Consider the following 24,345-nt stretch of genomic DNA (forward strand, 5'->3'; position numbering starts at 1 on the left):
GTAGTGTACGCTAAAATCATCGTGAAAGTCAGTGCTCAAATACCTGATCTTTCTTTTGAGGCTCTTCTAATTTAGCCATCTATTTTGGAATTTTATACACTGGTCTTTTTACTATAGGAACTTATCACCCACGTTTCCAAGCTGTAACCAAAGAAAACAACTCTAGTTGGCTTAAACAGAAAACGGGTTTATCTGAAAGGATACTGTTAGCCCACAGTTGCTGAGAAAGTTGAAGACCAGACTCAGAAAACAAACAAGAGCAGAGGAAGGCTGTAGAGTGAGGACTACATCAGGGAAAGAGCCTACTGGGTACCCCAGGCTGCCCTAGGCCCCTGGCTACCACAGCTCCTGCTGTGTATAGACAGTGGACGCCATCAGTGGCATCAATGCCACTGACTTCTCTCCTTTTCCACTAGATGTTGCTGCTCCCACCTGCTAATATATTCAAAGACTTCTCTATAGTCCTTGCTTTTCTGTGCTATCAGCTCCCAATTCAAAAAGCCCAAGTCATGTGCTTAAACATTAACCACTGAGAAGGCTGAGAAAGCAAGTATTTGACCTTTTAGGTTTTTACACTGGGGTTTGGGTTCTGCCCTCCATCAAGACCTGTACAGTGAGGAATTTCTCAAAACAAGGAAGAAGGTCGTAACGCTGGCAGCCAAAAGAGTCAAATAACTGATACGGGAACACTCAGCAATTCAGGAAAGAATGGCCTACTCGTATAAAGCCCTCTATTCTCTGGCTAAGTGCTCTGAAGCAAAGTCTGAGTGGTGACCTACCCAGGCCCCTGTCCCCACAGTTTTTAAATGTTTTAGCTGGGCCCACATTTCCCTTACTTACTCCTGCCCAAGTGGTTCAGCATAAATCAGGCTTATGGCTGAGACTCCTCAGAGCTGATGCTTCAATCACTAGTCTGCTATTTTGTTCTTACAACTAGGCCACAGTGGCCTCCCACCTTCATCCCTGGAAAGTGGTTCTCATACTGCTCCCCTTTCTCACCATGCCCACATTTCTGGGCTTGGGGTCAGAAGAGCTGGTTTAAGTCACAACCTTATCATTCACAATCTCAAGAGAAAGCTAGTTATTCATCTCGGAGCCCCACCATACTCACAGGTTGTCAGGGAGACCAAATGAAAGTAAAAACCCTTTGTCACCTAAAATGATAAGCGTGATCTTGTTAGTTAACATTATTGACAGATACGATAAATCCCCAGTTCTTTAGGATTAATGCCTATCCTATCTAGGTCTCTCTGGTTCTTCTGAGCACTGATGTCATAGCTTTTTTGTACTAAAAAATTAATTTTGTAATCAAAGCAGTATATGCTCATGATCTACAAAGTCTTGTCGCTATTAGTAATAAAAAGCTTATTCTAAAGACAAAACCCCCTGCCCTATGTCCTTCCTATTCCCAGTCCTGCTCCCCAGAGGCAACTCTTCTCAATTCTTTAGTTGTTTTTTTCTGGTATTTACCTCTCTGTATTATAATTTTTATTAAATCCATATTCAGTGTTCATATTTAAATACTGCTTACTGCAAGCCAAGTGGTGTACCAGAATTATATTTTCTTCCATACGTAATTTTAAATTTTCCTTGGAGCTATTATTTTTTCTTTCCCCACTTCCTTCATTTTCTATAAATCTGTTAATTCTTCATAAAAGCACCAAAAGACCCATGAAATCTCTTTCAATGTCCCTTGTCATTTAATGTTCCTGGAGCCTTTCACCCTCCTGGCCCAGTCTAGACGTGATGCCTGCTAGACCTACTACATAGCCAGTACTTAAGATTTCCCTTTCTTATTTTCTATGTTTGACGCCATTTCCTGGACCCCACACTTTTTCGTTCTTGGTTCACTTATCATTTAGAGGAACACATCCTTAGTAACTTCCACAGAAGGGGTGCAGAGGAGATCAGTTCTTTGAGGCAAGACTGAAAAAAATGGCTTATCTAGCCTTATGCTTGATCGACAGTTTGGCCAAATACAGAATTTTGTGTTGAAAATAATTTTCCATCAGCTTTTCAAAGGCACTGTGCCACTGTATTACAGTGTTCGGCTGTTGCTACCGAAAAGCTCAATGCTATTCAGAGCCCTGTTTCTTTGTATGGGACCAAATGTTTTCCTCTCTGCAACATTTTAGACTCTTCTCTTTCTCCCTAGAGTTCCCTAGAGAAAGGGATAAAACTTTTTTTTTTTTTTTTTAAGATGCTCCATGCCTAGCTTGGAGCCCAACCCAAAGCTTGAACTCAGAACCCGAAAATCAAGACCCAAGCTGAGATCAAGAGTCAGACGCTTAAACAACCGAGCCACCCAGGCACCCCGCCATAGGACTTTTTAATACAGAAATTCCTTTAGCTTTAGCAGTACTTCTTATATTACTCCTCAGATACTGGCTTCTCTTCCATTTTCTCTGGTATGTTTCTAAAACCACGACTTGTTAAGTTGTTACACCTTCTGGACCAATACTATAGTTTTCTTATTTGTCTCCACTGTTGTCCATCTCTTCGTTATTTTACTTTAAAGATTTCTTCAATTTCACCCTTCAATCCTTCTATTATATTTTTCATTTCTGCTACCTAAGCTCCAAGAGTTCCTGTCTTTACTTTTACAGTATCCTATTTATGTCTCATTGATTCAATAGAGTGCTCTCTTACATAAGGGTATTTTGCTTCTGTTGAGGTCTTCTTCTGCTTTCTTCATGGTTACTGCTAATACTTTGTTTTGTTCTGACCTCTGTCTCAATTTGGAAGCTTTTTCCAAATGTCCAGCGAGCCTTAGACAGGTTTTCGTATTTGTGAATGAAGCACTAAACTGCTGTGTGGGAGCTCTGTTGCAAAAGGAGGACTGCTCACTATAGTCTTCTCTGTAGAAAAACTGGAGGGCAAACTGGTTTTTTCACCATGTTAACTCCTGAGCATAACTTCATCATGAACTCCACAACATCAGTCTCCATCAGTCTATACAATCTTGGGCTGTTCACCATTTCTAGAGCTCCAATTTTTAATCTTGTATCTACCTGGCTTGGACTAGAGTAGGAGAATGGGAGTGATTTTGCCATTTACTTTGTAGGCTTTGACATAAATTCAGATCTCAACCTTGTGCTTTACCCTACACCCCCAGCCTCCCTTTTCATAGCTATTTCCAGATTTGAAATCTCTTTAGTTCGATTTCTTTAGAAAATAAATTTCAAAGTTTCTTGTGTTTGGTTGGGGGTGGGGTTAGAGAAGGGAACTGAAGGGGCAGGTTAGGATTTGCCAAGGGGCGTAAGTGATACTGATGCAAAGAGACAGATGAACCATTGAAACAAAATGGAAAAAGCACTGACCCAAATATACTTGGGAACTTAAAAAAAGGTAGCACAAATCAGAGGAGAATATGGATTGTTTAATAGAGGGTACTCAAACAACCAGCTCACCATATGGAGTAAGACAAAACCCCATTCCTTTCTGACACCACCTATAAAGGTGAATTCCACGGTGGGGGGAAAAAGTTGATCCATTCAGTATTCATACTTAAATACTTATCCCTTCTTCCCAGAGTACTAAGTACCCTCTGTGAATTGCCTCTCTTATCCTCAGTAGACCCCTTTATAGGTTCTAGAGTTACAGACCTCTCCCTCTATGTTAAGTCAGTGATTAGTCCTTATCTGCTTTCCAGCCTCCAAAAATTTCAGTATCCTTTCTCCACTGTTGTTTTCTTCCTGGGTATCTTTGTCCTTGAGGGTCTATATTTGTTTTATTCCTTTACTATACCATTAGGGCTTTGGAGGAGCCAGAAATAAACTTATGTTTAATCTGCTATGTAGGAAATCAAGTGAAATTAAAGCTTATCCTAAAATGCCAGGCCAGTAAGTTGAGGCCCCATTACCTATTAACGGACCTCCCTAATAGTGACTGCCTACTTGTCTGAACAAAACGCATTCTCAGTGTAGGCCAGGAATCTGCCCTTTTATACAAACCACTCCGGTTGTCTGCCTATACCACCTCTTCTTACAATGCTCTTGAAACTCTTAAATCACCTCTCTATCTTTAAGGACATATTTAGTCTCAAGGTCCCAGCCTCCCTTGACAGAATTTCTTTTTATTTTTTTATTTATTTTTTTTATAGATTTTATTTATTTATTTGACAGATATAGAGACAGCCAGCGAGAGAGGGAACACAAGCAGGGGGAGTGGGAGAGGAAGAAACAGGCTCATAATGGAGAAGCCTGATGTGGGGCTCGATCCCATAACGCTGGGATCACGCCCTGAGCTGAAGGCAGGCGCTTTAACCGCTGTGCCACCCAGGCGCCCCAGAATTTGTTTCTTTTTAAAACCACGCTTTAAGTTTTGAAGTTAAATCTAATTAGGAATAAAAAGCAATAGTCATTAATTCAGAATCATTTACTGAATGCCCACTATGTCCCAGGCATGCGGGATACAAAGATGCGAACAATAAGGTCCTACCCTCAAGCTGCCCAACAGGCTAGTCTGACAGCGTTGCTTAACTGGAAGTTAAGCCCTCATCGGAATCATAGAACACAGATGGTTTTGGTGACTATTTTCTTAATTCTCTCCAAAATGGTACATAACTATTACCATGCTGGACGCATCAGAGAGGCTAATTCATTACACACAATAGATGCTTCAGAGTATTACAGGCTGAATATGCTTGTAGAACTCCCGCTGAGAAAAACCAATCGTAGAATGACAAATAGCCAGATATTTACAACAGTTTGATAAGTGGCATGCACCATCTCACTAGTGATAAAATTACAAGAAAATTTTAAAATTGGTAATAACCTAGTAAAAATCTGCAAAATATGCTTAGTATTAGTTATAATCAATAGAGTTATAAATTATTTTTTTGGATGTAAAAAGTTATTTTTATTTTTTTAAAGATTTCATTTATTTGTCAGAGAGAGAGAGCACACAAGCAGGCGGAGGAGCAGGCAGAGGGAGAAGCAGGGTCCCTGCTGAGCAATGAGACTGATGCGAGACTCAATCCCAGGACCCTTGGGATCATGAAGGCAATTAACCAACTGAGCCACCCAAGTGTCCCCCCCCCCTTTTTTTTTAAGATTTTACTAAAAGTTAGTTTTAGAAAAGAACGTGGTAGTGAGTGAAATATGTCCTGATGATTATCATTTAACGGCTAATATTTATTGAATGCTAACTATGTAGCAGGTGCCAGTCTGATCACTTAACATGTATTATTTCCTTTAATCCTCATAATCCTACTTTGCAGGGTTACTATTCTTATTTTATAAATGAGAAAACAGAAGCTTAGAAAGGTGACTTGCTCTGAGGTCAAGCACATTAAAACATGGTAGTGAAGGATTCAAATCCAGTTTGTCTGGTTCCAGAGCCTGAGCTCTTAAACTTCATGGTATAAAATTCCTCTCCAAGGGACCAAATATTCTCCTTCCCACAGAAATGGGGTAAAAATTATGCTGAAGGTATGGTCTGTTATAAACACTAATATGAACAGTATCACAGACACGGCGGAAAAATAAGGCCTACATGGAGTGTAAAATCAAAACACCAAATAACCTAAATTCTGTATTTTGAATAATGAAAGGAAACAGAGAGCCAAGTACACCCAGGTTTAAGGGAATATATATTACAGTGTATATATTATAGTAACCAAGAAATACAAGGAATGTTATTTTATATCTTTGAAGGTATTAAAAAAATAAAATTTCTAGCTGTGACAAAAAAAAATATTTAAACTCACTTAACGTAAAAGAACTCTAGATCAAATATTACCTAAGAGCCAAGAGCTGACTCACAATTTTAGTTTTCATTCAAAACTTAAAACAACAAACCCCCAAAGAACTTTATTAGGGGATGCTTTCCCATCTTTTAAAAACAGCAAAGTGGGGTGCCTGGGTGTCTCAGTCGGTTAAGCATCTGTCTTCAACTGGGGTCATGATGCCAGAGCCCCAGGACTGAGCCCCACATCAGTCTCCCGGCTCAATGGGGAGTCTGCTCCTCCCCATCCCTCACCCAACTCATACTCTCTATCAGTCTCTCTCTCAAATAAATAAAATCTTTAAAAAAAAAACCCAGCAAAGTGGATACAGTACACGTTGGTGTCTTATTATTTAAACATGTCAAAAAACGAAACCAATTTGAGACAACAGAGGTTATTACACCTTTTAGGCAATGTTGCAACCTTCAAATTTTTATGTAGAGGCATTTTCTAACAAATTTCTTTCAGAATAAAATAGTGGTAGGTCAAGCTGCTACGTTACTTTTGATAATATTATCCTATAGTCTGACATCAAAATAGCCTACTATTATTAATGTAATGATTGTTTTAAACTGATAAAAATATTTTAACAACAGTTCAATTGTGGTAACAACTAAATTAGTACTATCACTAAAAAGATAATGGTAAAATAAGATTTTAAAAGATCTCTTAAGTAACAGAAATCTCAACTTTTTTCACTCAGGTTTATCAGTGCCTTCTGTATAATTCCTCTCGTGTAATTAATTTCTTATTGTTATTTAGCTGGGGCTTTTATTTCTCAAAGTCCTATTACTTTGTTGACTGAGCCATACAACACACATTTTTATTTTCAAGTTAGAAAAATGTGTGTAGCTTTCATTATTCCTTTGTTCACTAAATTCCTGTCTTTTGCCCCAGCCATTAACATTTTCTTCTAATTGGCAACTTCTAATATTCTTTTAGCAAATACTCATTAGCTAAATTTCTCAGGTAATTTCATGTCATATAGCTTATGTTCTTTTAACATATGGCCACCAAAAGCAAAGAATACATTCTTTTGAGACCCAAATTCCCTTTGTTCCATGTGGAAAGTCTCTTTCCAGCTCTGAAATGTTAAGATTCTAATGTTTACCAATAGATACGTAATTCTTTTAATGTTACCTTCATGTATTCATTTGCCTATAACCCAAAAAATGTGCTTTCCTGACCTAAAAGTTTTAGTTTAAATGAAGAAGGCTCACGAGTCTAGCTCTCACTGTGTCTTATACACTGTAGGCTGTTGCTGGATGTACAAGCTGAGTTTGAAAAGATACAGAATATTTAAAAATTTAAGTCAGAAACTCTGCCTAATTCTTTGATTCAAATAAACTTGTATCCAAATGTGACTATTTTCATTTTGGGAATGAATTTTCATTCTTTCTCTAAACATTCAAACATCAATAAGTTACTGAGTATAAAAATGAGACTCTAAGTTATCCCAGGAGTCCTAGATCAAGAATAACCATGAAATCTGGGAAACAAGGCGAGTTCAAAGCTTGGGCGCCGACAGGGTACAGATGGTAGTTATATATTCCCACACCTATCGTCTTACATTAGGGAATTAAGAGCCTCACCTCTCATCTATTGCTCTTAGTCACTAGTTTTGAATGCTTGGTTTTAGTACTAAATGAACACCCATATTAATACTGACCCTCAATTCTTTCTGATTCCTTAACTATAGATTCAAAATAACTGACCCTGACACATCCCAAACAGTGAAATCATGGAACATACTGGCTGTGTTTTCAATTTGGAAGACAAAGATGTAATTTTAGAAATCAAAATTAAAAACCAGAATTTCATACCTTGTGCAAGCATGTTAAATTCCAAGAACAGTGCTATGTGGTAAAGTTCCATGGCTTCTTCTGCCCTGGTCATGTTTGGCTTCCCTGCGACGAGAGCCTGAACTTCACTGAGACTCCCCACTGAGGGGCTACAGTGCAAAACGGAGAGGTCCACCACATCAGTATACATACAGTGTAATATAACTTTAGCATATTTTTTTGGTATAATGGACTCATCTAATATAATTCTTGTGGGAGTCCTCAAAGTTCGGTCTGTGATTTCTTCACCAGTCCGTATCCTCCTTTGTAATAAATTCCGAAAAAATGGGGACCGTGCTGAAATAATAGCCTTGTGAGCTTTGAGCTCTTCATCTAAACAGTTCTGATTTCCACCAAAAGCTTCAACCAGTTCAGAGTCTGAAGAAAAACTAAGGACAACATCATAATAACACATGTAATCAAAAAGTCCACGCATATCTACATCAAGGGAATTCGGTGTTCCAAATTCTTCACTAAGCTGAACGAGGATATCAACATTTTGAAACCTTGAGTCCTCCATTCCAAACTCTCCTGTATAAAGGTAGTGTAGCAAAGCAGAAAACATGGGCATGTCTATACCAGCTGTATTGATGTCCATAATGATCTCTGCCCCATACTCCGGTGAGGAAGAAAGCAGTGTTTTAAAAAACGGACACCTCGCCGCCAAAATGGCACGATGAACAGGAAAACAAGTTTCTTGAAATATTAAGTCTACGTCGGTACAATACTTGTACTCATAAAGATCGGCCATATCTTTCTGCAATGTCCGAGCTTCTGGTCTAGCCAAACTGGCTTGTAGAGAAAGCTCCTTTAAGGCTGAAGTTCCCTCATATTCCTCCACTAAAGCATTAACATCTCTAACATCCCACCCAGAGAGGAGTTCTCGCATCTGCTTGGCATGATCGGCAGACCTATTAGATTTTCGACGCTTAATAAACTTCTTTTTGAGGGTGGCAAGGCCAGAGGTTCTCTTTTTTTTGTCTTGTGGTTTCTCATGGCCATGGTCAAGGCTATATAATTTTGATTCACAACCATAGCCTTGCTGAGAATAGGATGATGTCCCTAAGAAGGAAATCAAACAAATGAAAATTTCTTTGTTCTTAACGTTCATTTTCAACGTTCACTTTAACACATATTTCATGCTAAAAATTTTTACAAACAGGCATTCCTGAACCATTCGAATAAAACTGACTTTTGTTTCTATAAAGGAAGTTATTAAAAAGTTCAAATAATTTACTTCCATATTAAATAAGGAATAGAGACTAACAGAGCAGATTACTCCTTACTTGACAAAATGCTTTTGGCTCTCTGGTTATCAAAAACCAGACATCACAGATTTTAATAAAGGACTTTTAGGAAATGAGAGTTAAGAGATTTATAAATTAAGAATACTATATGTATATAATAGTGGAAAAAAATTTTCTTCTTCTTCACTACACCAAGGCTGCTTTGCACTGGGGAAAATAAATGGACCAGGACGCAAAAAGTTTGTATTTCACTGTTTTTACACCCATGGAGATTGCCAGGTTTTTGAGGGCAACTGACAATTATGGTTAAGACACCAAAGAAAAGATCAATGGTGTTACAGCAGCTTGGTCAGGATAAAAATCATACAAGACAGATTTACATTTGTTGGGAAAAAACCTGGATGTTGCAGAATTATTATCTATAATAACCTTTTCAAAGTTCAATTCTCTTTTCATCCAAAAAGACCACTGAAAACACAATTCTATTTATATCCGCAAAAGAAAAGGAAATCAGAAAAACTGAAATAGTTACCTATGAAAGTCTGTTGGGCTTGAGAATTTCCCCCTACCCTCGGGGAACATGAATGAGGATAGTTAGATGCATTAGCACCCATTTTCTTCAATCACTCAGGCATTCCATCTGCTGGTTCTTCAGAGTGTAATCCCAGAGGCCTTTACGAACTTTCAACCCTGGATCCAGCAGCCTCTTTTCATCCATTTCTTGATATGAAACAAAAATAATTTTATTCATTTTTTCAAATGTATCTCAAATTGCACAGTAAAAAAAAGGAAGCTAGTGAAAACTGCTTTTATTTGCAAATGACATGCTGTCAAATTCACATGTAAAAATTTCAGAAAGTGTAAACAAATAGTTAAACTTGAATTATGAATCAGTGGTAGCTGCAATTTTGAACCATAAAATGTACCAATTATATACTTTCTAAGGCAGTGAAAAGTAACAAATCAGACTAATTTAAATATATAATTATGGAAAGAGTATTTCAAATTACAGGGAAAAGTATTTAGAGACTAAAAAATTTTTCAATTTTTTTTCTTACACTTTAGAGGCAACCATCAGTCATTATAATCTAACATCTAAGCAATTTATAAACATTGAAGAGGCTGGTATTAGAGGTGGTCCTCCTCATAAAGTCCTGAAATAAAAATACTGCTTTCTATTACCTGATATTATGACTTAACATGGACAGGACAGTACCAGTAAGAGATAATTTTAACAATTATAGAAAAAATCCCCACCATGGAACCTTAACTTTCAGAGCTGCCGGCAGAAGCCATATGCACAAAGAGAAGACACTCTAAGATTAGAGAACAGGGTTAATAGGAATACTGTATCTGCATAGCATCTGGATATATAAAATCTATGTGACTAAAAGGGATCATGGTTTAAGAGAGAACACAATTTAAAAATCTATTATTGGAATTGTTACAAAACCAACCAGGAGACAATCTAGCCTCCTAATGAAGGATGAAGCGTTTTAAGAAATAGTAGTTAAACACACACACGCAAAATCACAAAAAAATCTGCTAGAAAACAGAACTGTGTCCAGATTCTTGGAATTTATTTTCATCTCTGTTGCTGACACAGCATAACCTTAGGAATTCAAGTTTAAGAAAATCACTGTTAACATCTGTCCTTCCTTCAATCTTTTTCCACTATATACATGAGAATTTAAGCACAGGACGATCTACTGATAGTGGTCAAGACTGGGAAACCTTTTATAAACTGGATATGACACAAAGTGGCAGTAACTTCAATCAAATCATACACTCACACAAGCAAATTTCTTAGTTGAAATTCACCTACCTACCAAGGAAAACACAGCATGTTAGACTTTTTACTCTGGATGCCTGCTACTGAAGTCAGAAAGGCTATGGGTAGACAGGGATTTGACAGAGCATTCTGTAAGAACTAGGCAGCAAGGAACCCAAAGAGTTTAATATACTGACTTTTTTATAAACATTAAATGGTCAAGAAAATTACTTCTTCCAGCAAAGTCAGTTTTTTTAAAGTTTGATGCTTAACGTAAGTAAATTCAGTTTTCTATTCTTAAATATTAGAAATGTAGAAAAGGCTGCTTTTTTGGATAGTTAATTTTGAACACTGTCAATTAAAAAAATTTTTTTTTCAAGATTTTATTTATTTATTCGACAGAGAGAGAGAGACAGCCAGCGAGAGAGGGAACAGAGGGAACACAAGCAGGGCGAGTGGGAGAGGAAGAAGTAGGCTCCCAGTGGAGGAGCCCAATGCAGGGCTCGATCCCAGGACCCGGGGATCATGGCCTGAGCCGAAGGCAGACGCTTAACGACTGAGCCACCCAGGTGCCCCAGTTTAAAAAATTTTTTATCGGGGCGCCTGGATGGCACAACGGTTAAGCGTCTGCCTTCGGCTCAGGGCGTGATCCCGGCGTTATGGGATCGAGCCCCACATCAGGCTCCTCCGCTATGAGCCTGCTTCTTCCTCTCCCACTCCCCCTGCTTGTGTTCCCTCTCTCGCTGGCTGTCTCTCTCTGTCAAATAAATAAATAAAATCTTAAATAAAATAAAGTAAAACCCATAATCCAATTGCCTTTTTTCCCCTCTGTACACTAACATTTAGTATAGAATTAACTCCCTTCCCCGTCCTCATTTTCCAAACTAATAAGTCATACAACTTCAATGAATTTTAGGTACTCCGTATCAACTTTATTTTATGGATGCTGAGACCCATACATCTCAGTTTCAGAGATTCATAGAAGTTAAATGTGACTTGTCCCATGTAAGTGGAACATTAGTGATGGGAGTACTCCATCCCAGGTCACTTGATGCCCATTGCTCTCTCTACCGCATAAAGCAGTAAAAAGTGTTTTTATGGCAAAGGTCAAGGTTTGCCAAAGTGTGTCATGGAAGCACATTCCTTTAATGCTCTGTGGGGCAAAGGGGCTCCTTTAGATCGTGCTGAATACTTCCTCCTGGAGGTCCACAGTGCACCTTAGCACTCTTTACTTCACACTGAGGTACAGAGACCTATCAGTTTTTGTTTAATCCTGCGTTTTGCAAACTTTGGGAAAACTCTTTGGAAATGCTGATCTAGGGTTTTTTGGAAGGCAGAGATTTTTATTTCCTAAAAATATTCTCATGGGATTGTTAATTCTGTTGCCTTCAATATCATTTTTCCCTTCAGTTGGGTCTGCTGCCGTCACCCAAGCTTGTTTTAAGCAGGTTAGATCATTTGATTGAGATTGGTCATAATGACTATTAACAGAGGGAGCTCCCCCAGAATGATGATTCTAGAAAAAGAATTTATCAGTTTTCTAGGGCCATTTGCATCCTGTGGGCCCTCTCTTTTCCTTTCTTTTCCTGCCATATCCAAAAATTAGATTTCATCCTGTTTTATGTAGGAGACAAAGCTTGCCTAGAATGAAAACATCCCTAAGAGTTTTAACTGTGACTTATTCTCATTTCCAGCGTCTAAAGGCAATGGGTTAGAATAAGAACTAAATAACATAATACTGCATTCCATATGGCATAGGGTTACTTAATAAATAAAATTGTTCCCTGAGAATTTTGAGAAATAGGGTTTTAGTACTATAATTGCACAGTCAGGATTACCCCCAGGATTTGAAACTGGGGGTACGAGGTGGACTTAAGAGTTATATCTGATTCTGAAAAATCTCTCCCATTAAGTCTTTCCAAGACGTATGTTTATTTTAGTATTAGAGCTCCAGTAGGAAATATGAATGTTGCCCAAATCAGTTCATCTTGAAGGAGATTCCCATTGACTAGGAGCCACCAGGAAGAGACTCTGTCCTTAAGTCCCAAAGACATTTTATTTCAAGTCACCTCTCCAGGGTGAGACCTCAGATGTTCCTGTGGTGCTAATTACAGTGGCAATTGGCCAGGCATCTTTATCTCAGCCTGTGACTTCCCTAGTGCTTGCTAGGTGGTCTTGTGTCTCCAGTGGGGCTGATGGTATTTTGTAACCTTTGTATGTTTGCTTTAGAATGTCTAATTATGCTCACTATAAAATTGAGCTTTTTAAAAAAGAAGAAAGGAAAAAGAAAAAAAGACATTTTTGACATCTTTTAAATTTCAGACCAGGTAACAGTGTTTGTGTCCCTACAATACTTGCAGAATTCTCAGATGAAAATAATTCTCCTATGTGTATGTGCATACTTTGTTACAATGTGACAAAATTAGAATAGGAACTCTGTCCACTACTGTGGACCCTGGTTTTTCTTCATTTGGAAACATGTTGTTTTGTTTCAGCAGTATACTTTGTGCCATGTTAGTGAGTTTGCTCTGCAGTCTTTAAAAATTAAAAAGCAAACAGGAGCACCTGGTTGGCTTAGTCGGTTAAGTGTTCTACTCTTTTTTTTTTTTTTTTTTAAGATTTTATTTATTTATTCGACAGAGATAGAGACAGCCAGCGAGAGAGGGAACACGAGCAGGGCGAGTGGGAGAGGAAGAAGCAGGCTCCCAGCAGAGGAGCCTGATATGGGGCTCGATCCCATAACGCCGGGATCACGCCCTGAGCCGAAGGCAGACGCTTAACCGCTGTGCCACCCAGGCGCCCCAAGTGTTCTACTCTTGCTTTGGCTTAGGTTATGATCAGGGTCATGAAATCAAGCCCTGTGTCGGGCTCCATGCTCAGCAGGGAGTCTTTTGGAGATTCTCTCTCTCCTTCCCCCTGCTCATGTGCACACACACACTCTCTTTCTTAAATAAATAAATAAATAAATAAATAAATAAATAAATGCAAACAAAACGAATGAAGCAATATGTAACTTTAAGAATGAGAAGGAAGTGAGAAGAGACCTACCGTAGGAGGGACACTTTACCATCCATTACTTCCAGACTCAAAGCTCATCTTTTTTATATTTTTTTCCTCTCATTTTGGTAAAGGCTTTTATTTTGCATAATATTTTTATTCTGCATTCTTCTTAATATATTTAAAATTTGAAAAAGAATTCTCTGTGCTGTTTTTGTGTTTTAACTAAAATCTCAGTGGGAAAAGGATTTGACCTGTAAATGAGGCCACAAACTTGGCTTCCAGGACCATAGTTTTTTCTAAAGAACCACTAAAAGTACCTGATAGAACCTTAAAGCTTTTAAGGAGCTCAGTTTGAAAACTAAGATTTATTAGGCTTACTGTTTCTTAAGTTTGAACTGAAATTAACACAGGCAGATTTAATTTCCATTTTATAAGAATTGACAACATTTAATGTCAACTATACGTCAATGATAAAAAAAATTTTTTTTTAAAGATTTTATTTATTTATTCGACAGAGATAGAGACAGCCAGCGAGAGAGGGAACACAAGCAGGGGGAGTGGGAGAGGAAGAAGCAGGCTCCTAGCAGAAGAGCCTGATGTGGGGCTCGAGCCCAGAATGCTGGGATCACACCCTGAGCCGAAGGCAGACACTTAACGACTGCGCCACCCAGGCACCCCCGGATTATGGGTTTTAAACACGTTTTTCTCCTTAGTCTGATTATTAGCTATGGTTATAGAAGGCTAGGAATGTAAGGCACATGTGAATATGAAAAACAATTCATAATGAAAGAGAAATGCAAAACTATGGTAATCCTTCACTCCTGTCAAATCTAAGGTGACCATATAATGTACCATCACACCAGAATGCTTGAGAGTAAAAAGGGGTACAACCCAGATGAGATGCCAGAACATACATAGCCCAGGGCTAGTGGGGCCAAGTGGATGAATGACCACCCCTACAGCCAAATCTCACACTTCCAGAGCTAGAAATAGGACAAAGGTTAAAAAAACATAACAAAACAAAAAAACCTCCTAAAACCTAAGTTAGAATAGTAAGACTTATGTCCACTGCATTCCCCAAGCATATTTTACCTAACATAACAACTCACATTTATTGAGGTTTTACTGTGTTCCAGACTCTGTTCCTAGAACTTCACATGTACTAACCCATGTAATTCTCCCAGTAACTTTTTACCAATGAGGTAAAAGTTAGTAACTTGCCCAAGGTCTTAGAGATATTAGTGAAAGAGCCAGGATTACTTTGTAAATCTTCAATTCTACCCTTGGATACATTTTAAGAACAACAAAAACAAAACAAAAGGCAACTGTGAACAGTTAAGTCAGAAGCAGAAGCAGCAGCAGACCCTTGCTGCTTGAAGATCTCTCCAAAAAGGTGAGACCAGACTGGGAGTTCAGAAAGCCACCAACCAGGCTTCTATGTGTGCTCTGGGGCCATCTAACACAGAGGCAGGTGACCTTCACGTGGAACTACAAACCCCACTTGTTCCAATGACAAAGAACAACAGTGTTTTTAACAGCAGCTTATTAAAGAAAGGCAAAATTATGTTCCATTGAACATATTTATTAAGACAGAGAAGCCAGAGTGATGGAGCTAGAAAGGGCCTTCAAATTTCTTTTGGTCAACCTTGTTTTTGAAAGTGAATTATAACCTCATGGAATGGGAGAAAATATTTGCATATCATACACTGCTAAGAGATTAATACCCAGAATACATGGAGAATTCCTACAACTCAACAACCAAAAAAACAAACTGATTAAAAAATGGGAAAACATCTTACATAGACATTTCTCCAAAGAAGATATATGGATCATCTGATAAGCACATGAAAACACATCACTAATCATTCAGGAAATGCAAATCAAAACCACAATGAGATACCACCTCACTATTAGGATGGCAATTATCTATAAAACAGAAAATAAGTGTTGGAAAGGATGGAGAAATTGGAATTTTTGTGTACACTTGGTGGGAATATAAAGCGGTATGCTATGGAAATAGCCACTGTGAAAAACAGTATGGAGGTTCCTCAAAAAAATTAAAATCAGATTTATCATATGATATAGCAGTTTCACTTCTGGCTATACACCCAAAAGAACTGAAAGCAGCATTTTAAGACATGTACACCGATGTTCACAGTAGCATTATTTCCAGTAGCTACGATGTAGAAGCAACCCAAAAGTCCATCAACAAATGGATGAATAAGCAAAATGTGGTATATACATATGATGGAATATTATTCAGCAGATGAATAAGCAAAGTGTGGTATGTACATACAGTATTATTCAGCCTTAAATTAAAAAGGAAGGAAATTCTGATATACCCTTCAACAACCGTGAAGACATTATGCTAAGTGAAATAAGTCAGTTACAAAAAGACAGATATTCTATGATTCCCTTTATATGAGGCACTCAGAGTAGTCAAAATCATAGAGACATAAGTAGAATGATAGCTGTCAGGGGCTGGGAGGAGGAAGAGTATGGTGAGTCAGTGTTTAAAGGGTTTGGAGTTTGAGTTGGGGAAGATGAAAGAGTTCTGGAGACAGATGGTGGTACATTCAGATATCACTGAACGTACAGTTAAAAATGGTCAGGATGGTAAATTTTATAGGTATATAAAATGTATATATGTATAATAGGTATACATATTCTACAACAATTAAAAAATGATTATAAACATTGCCATCAAAAAACTATTGTCATCAAAAAACATATACTTTTGAAGCTTTATGGCTAAGGTTCAAAATGGACTTATCTAAGGAAATTTCTTTTCCAGGTAAAGTAAAATAGATTAGTTATTATTGTATTTCTCTTCAAGCATCAGAGAATTCATTTGAAAAAAATTTAGGCAAACTCTTTCCATTTCAGGAATGTCTCACTGTATCAACCATTAGTAAAATATATATAAATATTTCAATGTTAAATGAAATAAGCAGTATTTCATAAAATTATAATACTTGCCAGAAATAATGTAGTACACTTTAACTAATTTTTATATTTAGAAAAAATATTGCACTTTTTTAATTTACACATTTCTGATTTTAAATTGCATCATGAAAAATTTCAAAAATATGCAAAAGGTAATGCTATACTGAGCCCTCAAGCCTGTATCACTAAGATCCCAGAATTATCTAAATTGTTTTGGCTTATATTTAAATGCTTAAATTTGATGTGGAAGGCTTATGGCTAGAATTTAAATGTTTGTTATAAGCTTCTTATAGAAATAAAAATCTGAAGAGATATATGTACACCATGATTATAATTATCCTAACTACTATCAGCCAGCCAGTCTTAAGCAGTGTACATGAATTAATTCTTTAAATTTCTCAATCATGTGAGGTGTAGGTCTATTATTATTCCCACTTTGCACAAGGAAAGACTGGGAGGTTAGGAATATGAGGCACGAAAGGCTTAGTTACTTATCCAATGTCACAGAGCTGTTAAGTTGCAAAACCAGGCTTGGCATTCAGGCTCTTGTATCTATGAATGATGTTATCTTTGCAAATTTTTCCCCCTAAATGTTCGAAGGAAAAATTTCCAGAGCAGACAAATATAGTTCCATTCCAGAAATGGGAAGTGAGTACACACCTGAGAGTGTTACTTTTGGCACTTAAAAGGCTCTCTCATATAAAGCAAAAAAAAAAAAAAAAAAAAGACTTAACTGAAAGGGTAGCTTATGAAAGCAGAGCAAAAGTACCTTTCTGAATACTTATAGCTAGACTGTGTGTTCCTTGATGGCAGGACGACACTTGTTTATGCTTGATCAACCATCCATCCACCCATCCAATTCTGAGCACCTGCTGTGTGCAAGGCACTTTAGATAGGCCCTGGGAATATAGCAGTGATTACACACTGAATAGGAGGGTTTCTCATGAAATTAAAAGAAAGGCTACTGTTCTGGCTTCCTAATTTAGAGCCAGACCTTCAAGAATTAATAGGAGTGCATCAAGTAAAAAAGGAAAGGTCATTCAAGGTAGAAAAGAAGGGATGAATAAATAGGAATAACTCTAGTCCCAGTCAGTGTCCTACTCCCAGTTCTCACAGCCCCATACCTCTATTATCTGCTAATAATGCAGCATAATTACATTTCCACTGAACTATACACTTCCCAAGGGTATGCACTCAGCTGCTTTATCTTTTTTACCATCCACCATAGAACACAAAGTAGACACAACATTCGAGGGAATAAATGTTAACTATTATCATTAACACTGATAGTGTCTAAGGCCTAAGAAGTACATATGTTTAAGTATATGGGTAGGAGTTGGATCAAAAAGCCTCAAATTCCACACTAAAGTGTTGAGCCTTTATTCAGAACACAAGGGGGAACTACTGGAACAAAGCATAGAATAGGAGGAAGGAAGCACACTTACATTTGTTTTAGAAGATTACTAGATGATCTGAAGGCAGAAGATACTCGATGCAGGAAGACTTATTAGAGCATTCTTGCTGTAGTCCTGAAAGTGTTAATAAGGATCTGACTTCCCTAATCCCTAAAATGAGGACACCATCACCCACTTCGCATTAAGAATTAAATAAGATAAAATGGACTGACAGTGGAAAGCAGAAGTAGCCCAACATAAGGGTTTTCGTGAGGGGCCTCATCTTGTGCCAGGACCGACCTGGCCTGAACGAGATACATCTTAGAGATGTTGAGGTATTCTGAAATACTCAGTTTCTAGATATTTAAACCTGAGGCAATTCCTGGAAAGAGGTGGGTAAAGGACCCCTGTGGCTGCACAGTGAAGATGTGAATAAGCAAATTACTCTGCATCCTTTACCTCAGAGCTCCCATTTAAAATGCTTCATCCAGACCTAAAAACCTCAGAATAAGAGCCTCCTGAATGGAAAAACGGGAATACAGGGATGAAAAAGTTTGGAAGCCTCTCAGCTCCTGGGCTTTTGGTTATCCCCCTCGTCTGGGCCTCTGGCAGCAGTAACTGAGACCTGCTGGGGCAGCCTGGGCCAGAATAGTGACAACCACAGCAACCACAGCGGGAGCTGCGTGGCCCCAGCCATCCCTGACACCCAAGGCTTTGCTGCCTTCTTCTAGCAGCTATATCCCCCAAACTGAGGTAGCTCTCAAAGGAATGAGAAAAATTTTCTCCAACAGCTAGGAAAAAGGGCCTATCTGCCAAGGGTGGAAATGATTATGAGGCCCTCCACAACAGATTACAGAACTGCCCCATCAACTGTCTTATAAGATAATGGTGCCATTAGAACTTTTGAGTTCATGACAGGAAGATTAGTTTTGAGCCATGCACACAATATTTGAGTGAATAAATAAAATCGATGTTCTAATCGGTGACAACGGTTTTTATTGTTAGCTTAGTTATGTATAAAAAAGTAGTTCTGAATGATTCAGGGAAGGCAACGAGAAATCTGAGTCTAGATTTGAGTTTACAAAGGATTTGCAGAGAGAAATAGAACCGAAACCAGACAATATATTCAAAGCAACTGAATTTAAAGAAAAAACAAGGAATTTCTCTCATAATCTACATTCAAAGCCAAAAACTCACATTTTCTGAAAACCAACTTATGAAAATGTTAAACAAAAAAAAATACAAGTATGTATTTCTTGTTCATGAGTTGCTGCGGGCTCCACTGGTAGACTTGGAGAGATACGAAAACATGGTGAGTGAGCCTGACAGTAAGCCTGCACAGGGGAGCAGAATACAAAAGAAAACAGGAACATGAGTACAAACACTCAAAGGTATCCTCATCCAAGGCCGTCTTCTTAAGGACATCAAATTCCAAACTACCAGATCATCAAGGAAATAGTCATGCAAATGGTCCCACGAATTATTCAAGTCAAATGGGAAGATAATAATAGTTTAGAAGTTATCGATAATTCTGTACTAAAATTTTATTTTTCCTCACATGGCTCAGACTAAGAGAGCCCAAATAAATATGGGAGAAAACCCCACTACTTTAAATTTTCAGTGAAAAGAGATAGCAAGCTGTCTATAATGGGGCATTAGCCTTAATAAGGGCCACTTGTTGACATGACAAATGAAGAATGTTCCTCCTCAATTTCTTCCGAAGTCTATAGAAGAATCTTGTATACAGAGGTGCTAGTGAAAGAAGTGGCTTTGATGATGAACAAGTTTTGAGAAATGTCAGCTGGGAAGGACTCTAGGAGAGACATCAACAAGGCCTCTTAGGTAAAACAAGAAGTAAAAAATTAGACAAAACTCTTAGCCTCATAACGATTAGTAGAGGCCTTTCTTAGAACTACGATAAAAATTTTTCCTATCTCCTTCCTCAAGCCCACAGCTCATCCGGTGCTACCCACTTGCTGTAGCAGAAACACAGGAAGAGGATATTGCAGTCCAGATATATAAGACTGAAACAGATATTCTAGGTCCTGTTTATGCAATGTAGGTCTGCATGTTAAAACACTATTTTGCTTTTGTTTAGGATTATCTATAATAAAAAATTAAGATTAAACCCTATGAAGCCCTTATCATAGAACAGAGCACAAAACTGGTGAGGGGATGATGGGAAGGAAGAAGGGAATGATGATGATGTCTCTACCCTGCATGACTGGGTGGTTGGCAACGCTGTGAACCAAGAAGAAACACAGGATATGCAATTTGTGGGTAAAATGGGAATAATAAGGATAATGGGTCTGAGGTTCCAGAGAGACATACCAAGGAAGAAGAAATACAAACAGAGCATACGTAAAGGAAGAAGTCTAAAAACAAGAGTTTCCTAATACTAATATTTTTGGCTCTAGAGGTAACACTCAAATACGTATTACAATACAGCATTCTCTTGATATAATTCGTTTACTTCTTTTTTTTTTTTAAGATTTATTTCAGAGAGAGAGAGTGTGGGGGAGAGAGACAGAATCTTAAGCAGACTCCCTGCTTACTGCAGAGCCCAACGCGGGGCTCAATCTCATGACTCTGAGATCATGATCCGAGCCTAAATTAAGAGTTGGATGCTTAACTGACTGAGCCAACCAGGTGCCCCATAATTCACTTACTTCTGACTGAGGATATGATTTAGAAATGTCCTATTGATGTTTGCACAGATAGAGTCTAAGAAGTGACTCTGTTTGTTTTTTTTTTTTTAAGTAAACTCTACACTCAATGTGGGGCTTCAACTCAACCCTAAGAGCAAGAGTCACATGCTCTACCAACTAAGTCAGTCAGGTGCCCTGATACTGTTCATTTTTTGAGGCCTAAAGCCATTTCTGGCATAACTGCATTACTGCATAGTGCCTGGTGAAACAAGGGTGATACTGAAGCTCTCCTCTGATCCTTAACATGGCTGAATCCACTTGTTCTCCTAACAGTATCTGAGTAACTCTCATACATGCTATCAGTAAGATACACTGAATATTAAAGCATTTTATTAACTACAATTTTTAGACATGACTTCTTGAAACAGATTTTCTTTATCAGCTGTCTCATTTCTGCCTTCTCTGAACAAAGATAATACCCTTTGGGTTCACTGTGCCAAGAAGATTATACCTTAGAGGAAGAGGATATGTCTTCCATATGGTAATCATTATTGGAATGAATGTCTTGTCAGCAGCAATATTTTGCCAGCATCTTCCACCCCACAAATGAATAGATGTATGATATTTTCTAGAATCATTAACAGAATATACAAATTTCCCTAACATTTTTTCCATCTTTAGTTTTCCCTTACTTTTGTATCTAATGAGATTATCTTAAACCAATCCATTTCTTTATATGGGTACTAGCTACTGGTTGATGTATACAGGTCTTCATTTGACTCCTGAGTCATTTCCTTAAAAAGCATTTCCTGCCCCTACCTCGGGGCCTGCTATTCCCTATGCCTGGAACACTTTTCCCACAAAGTCCTCACATGGCCCACTCTCTCATTTTATTCAGATCTTTGCTCAAGTGCCATGCCCTCAAACAGGCTTTCCCTAATCATTCTCTAAAAAATAACATGCCGTCTTATTCCATCATTCTCTATCCCCTTCCTTCAGTTTATTTTTCTCTAGAGCACTTTGCAGCATTTGAAATTACATACCTGTTTCTTATTAACAGTCTCACACTACAATGTAAGCTCCAGGAGAGCCAGAACTTCATGTATTCTGGTACACTGGGTGTTATACACAACTAATGAATCATCGAGCCTTACATCGAAAACTGGGGATGTACTGTATGGTGACTAACATAATATAATAAAAAATCATTATAAAAAAAAAAAAAGAACTTCATGTATTCAACATTAAATCCTCAGCACATAGAACAGTGCCTGACAAATATGAGGTATTGAGTTGGAAACTCCTGAATGAAATCAGTTTTTTAAAAATAAACATTACAGGGCACCTGGGTGGCTCAGTCGGTTAAGCGTCTGCATTCTGTTCAGGTTCATGATCCCGGGGTCCTGGGATCGAGCCCTGCGTCGTTGGGCTCCCTGTTCAGCAGGGAGCCTGCTTTTCTCTCTGCCCCTCACCCTGCTTTCATGCTCTCTCTCTCAAATAATCTTTTAAAAAAATTAATAAAAATAAACATTACATAAGGAAAGACTAATTTTTAATCATTTTTTAAGCTTTTCAATCCAAAAATTGTTTCTCAGGATCGGCTGGATACAGTCTAAGCCTCATTGAAGAACGTGATTTAAAAACTGCAGTAGTATTTGGGATTTAAAAAAAAAAAAAAAAAGACCCCTGAATCACAGAATACATATAGCCTTAAATATGATATTCTGTTGAGATGTTTCAAAATACACAAACAATAAAGTAATTATTTGAAAAACCCACACTGATTCCTCAAAAAACTAAACACAGAAATACCATATAATCCAGCAATTTCACTTCTGGGTATTAAAAAAATGAAAACAAGGACTCAAACAGCTACCTGTATTCCCATCTTCATAACAACATTATTCACAATAGCCAAAAGGTAGAAGCAAACTAAGTGTCCGTTAGACAGATAAATGGGTGAACAAAATGGTATATAACATATAATTCAGCCTTTAAAAGGAAGGAAATTCTGATACAACAATGTGAATGTACTTAAAGCCACAGAACTGTACACTTAAAGCTGGTTAAAATAGTAAATGTTATGATATAATATATAATTTTTTAAACCACAATTTTTTAAAAAAGATTTTGTTTATTTATTTGAGAGAGAGAGCACAAGCGGGGGAGAAGGAGAGGGAGAAGCAGGCTCCCCGCTGAGCAGAGAGCCCGACGTGGGGCTCGAACCCAGGACCCTGGGATCATGACCTGAGTTGAGGGCAGATGCTTAAAGGACTGAGCCACCCAGGTGCCTCTTTTAACCACAATTTAAAAAGGGTAAGTGGGGAAAATCTCCATTAAAACAGACAGGAAAGCAATCTCTTTCCTTTCTTTACATTCTTTTAATGAGTATAGTGGGAGTATCTTAAAAGAGGACCATATAGTTTACAAAGTGCTTTTCACACAGTAATTAATTTTATTTTCACATCAAATCTTCAATGTAGACAGGACAGGCTTCGTTCTCTGATCCCTGAATGAGGCAGGGAAGGCAGAAAGGTGAAGTGACTTATCCAAAGTAAAATATATTGTAAAACGGCAAAGACAAAACTAGATCCTAGGCATTCTGATCTTTAATCTACTGTTTTGTCTCAACAAGAAAGCATCTCAAGTCTTTAGTCCTATACCAACCTTTCCAAAGAGAACAGCCATGTCTTCTTTAAACTTCTCTGTCTACAGCACACTGTTCTTGTTACTCAAGTCTTAAATTGCTAAAGTTTCTATTTTATCACTCAATTAAGATTAAAGAACAGATCTTAAATTAATCTCCAGTGTCCTGCACTGTTGGTGAACAATAAAAAGTTTCCGGATTGTGGATTATACTCCATAAATATCAACCACTCTGAGTGACTATGCTTCTCTATTTTCACTCCTTCCTATTACTTGTTTTTTCCTCCTTTGCAGAAGATACTTTTTGCAATTTCTGTAATAAAGAAAAAAAGTACAAAAGTAGAAGAGAATAGTAATCTCCGTCCATCACCAAGTTTCAATGATTACCAATTTGCAGCAGTCTTGTATCACTACATCCCAATTAATTCTCTACCCAATCCCTCCGGATTATTTGAAGCAAATTCCAGATAGCATATATTATCTCACTTGTAAATATTTCTTCACACATCTCTAAGAGAAAAGATGTAGAGACAACCACATTACCATTATTACATCTACAGTAATGAACGGTAATTCCTTAATATGAACTTCCCACGCAGTGTTCATATTTCCCCAGTTGGTTTACTTTTTCTTTGTTTGTTTGACTCAGGATCCAAATAAGGTTGATACATTGTGACTGCATGACTATGTCTCTTAAATAGGTTCCTTCCCCACCCACTCTTTTCTCCCTCTTGAGATTTTTTGTTGTTGTTGTTGAAAAAAAATCAGATGATAGTTTCCCACACTGTGGATTATGCCAAACGTATCACCACGATGTAGTTTAATATGTTCCTCTGGTCCCTGTAATTGCTGTAAATGATAGAATTAGTGACTTGATCAGATTCAGGATAATTTCCATATTTTTTAAAGTTTATTTTGCCAAGACTGCTTCACAGATGGTGATGTGTAATTCCAGCAATAGGTACAAAATGTCTACTTCTCAGTCTGCGATATTAACAGTTATCAATGATCACCATCTAGGGTCATTAATTAGGAGTTGCAACATGGTGTTATTCTATCATCCCTTCTTTATTCATTAGCTGGAAGTTTTCTGAAAGTGACTCATCAACTATTCACTTTTCTGA

General features: G+C 37.8%; 1 protein-coding gene across 1 annotated transcript in view; it reads right to left on the bottom strand.

Moving 5' to 3' along the window:
- The window catches only part of BTBD7 (BTB domain containing 7), a 78,424-nt gene that overhangs the window by 42,426 nt on the left and 11,653 nt on the right, over window positions 1-24,345 (bottom strand). Inside the window, exons 2-3 of the mRNA XM_045815823.2 lie at window positions 9,349-9,536; window positions 7,552-8,631 (exon numbers count right to left, since the gene is read on the bottom strand). Coding sequence (XP_045671779.1) covers window positions 7,552-8,631; window positions 9,349-9,430 — 1,162 coding nt within the window. The 5' untranslated portion in view covers window positions 9,431-9,536. The remainder of the gene's footprint in view (window positions 1-7,551; window positions 8,632-9,348; window positions 9,537-24,345) is intronic.

This window comes from Ursus americanus, chromosome 26, assembly GCF_024610735.1.
Source record: "Ursus americanus isolate L20-20 chromosome 26, mUrsAme1.1.p, whole genome shotgun sequence".
NCBI lineage: Eukaryota > Metazoa > Chordata > Mammalia > Carnivora > Ursidae > Ursus > Ursus americanus.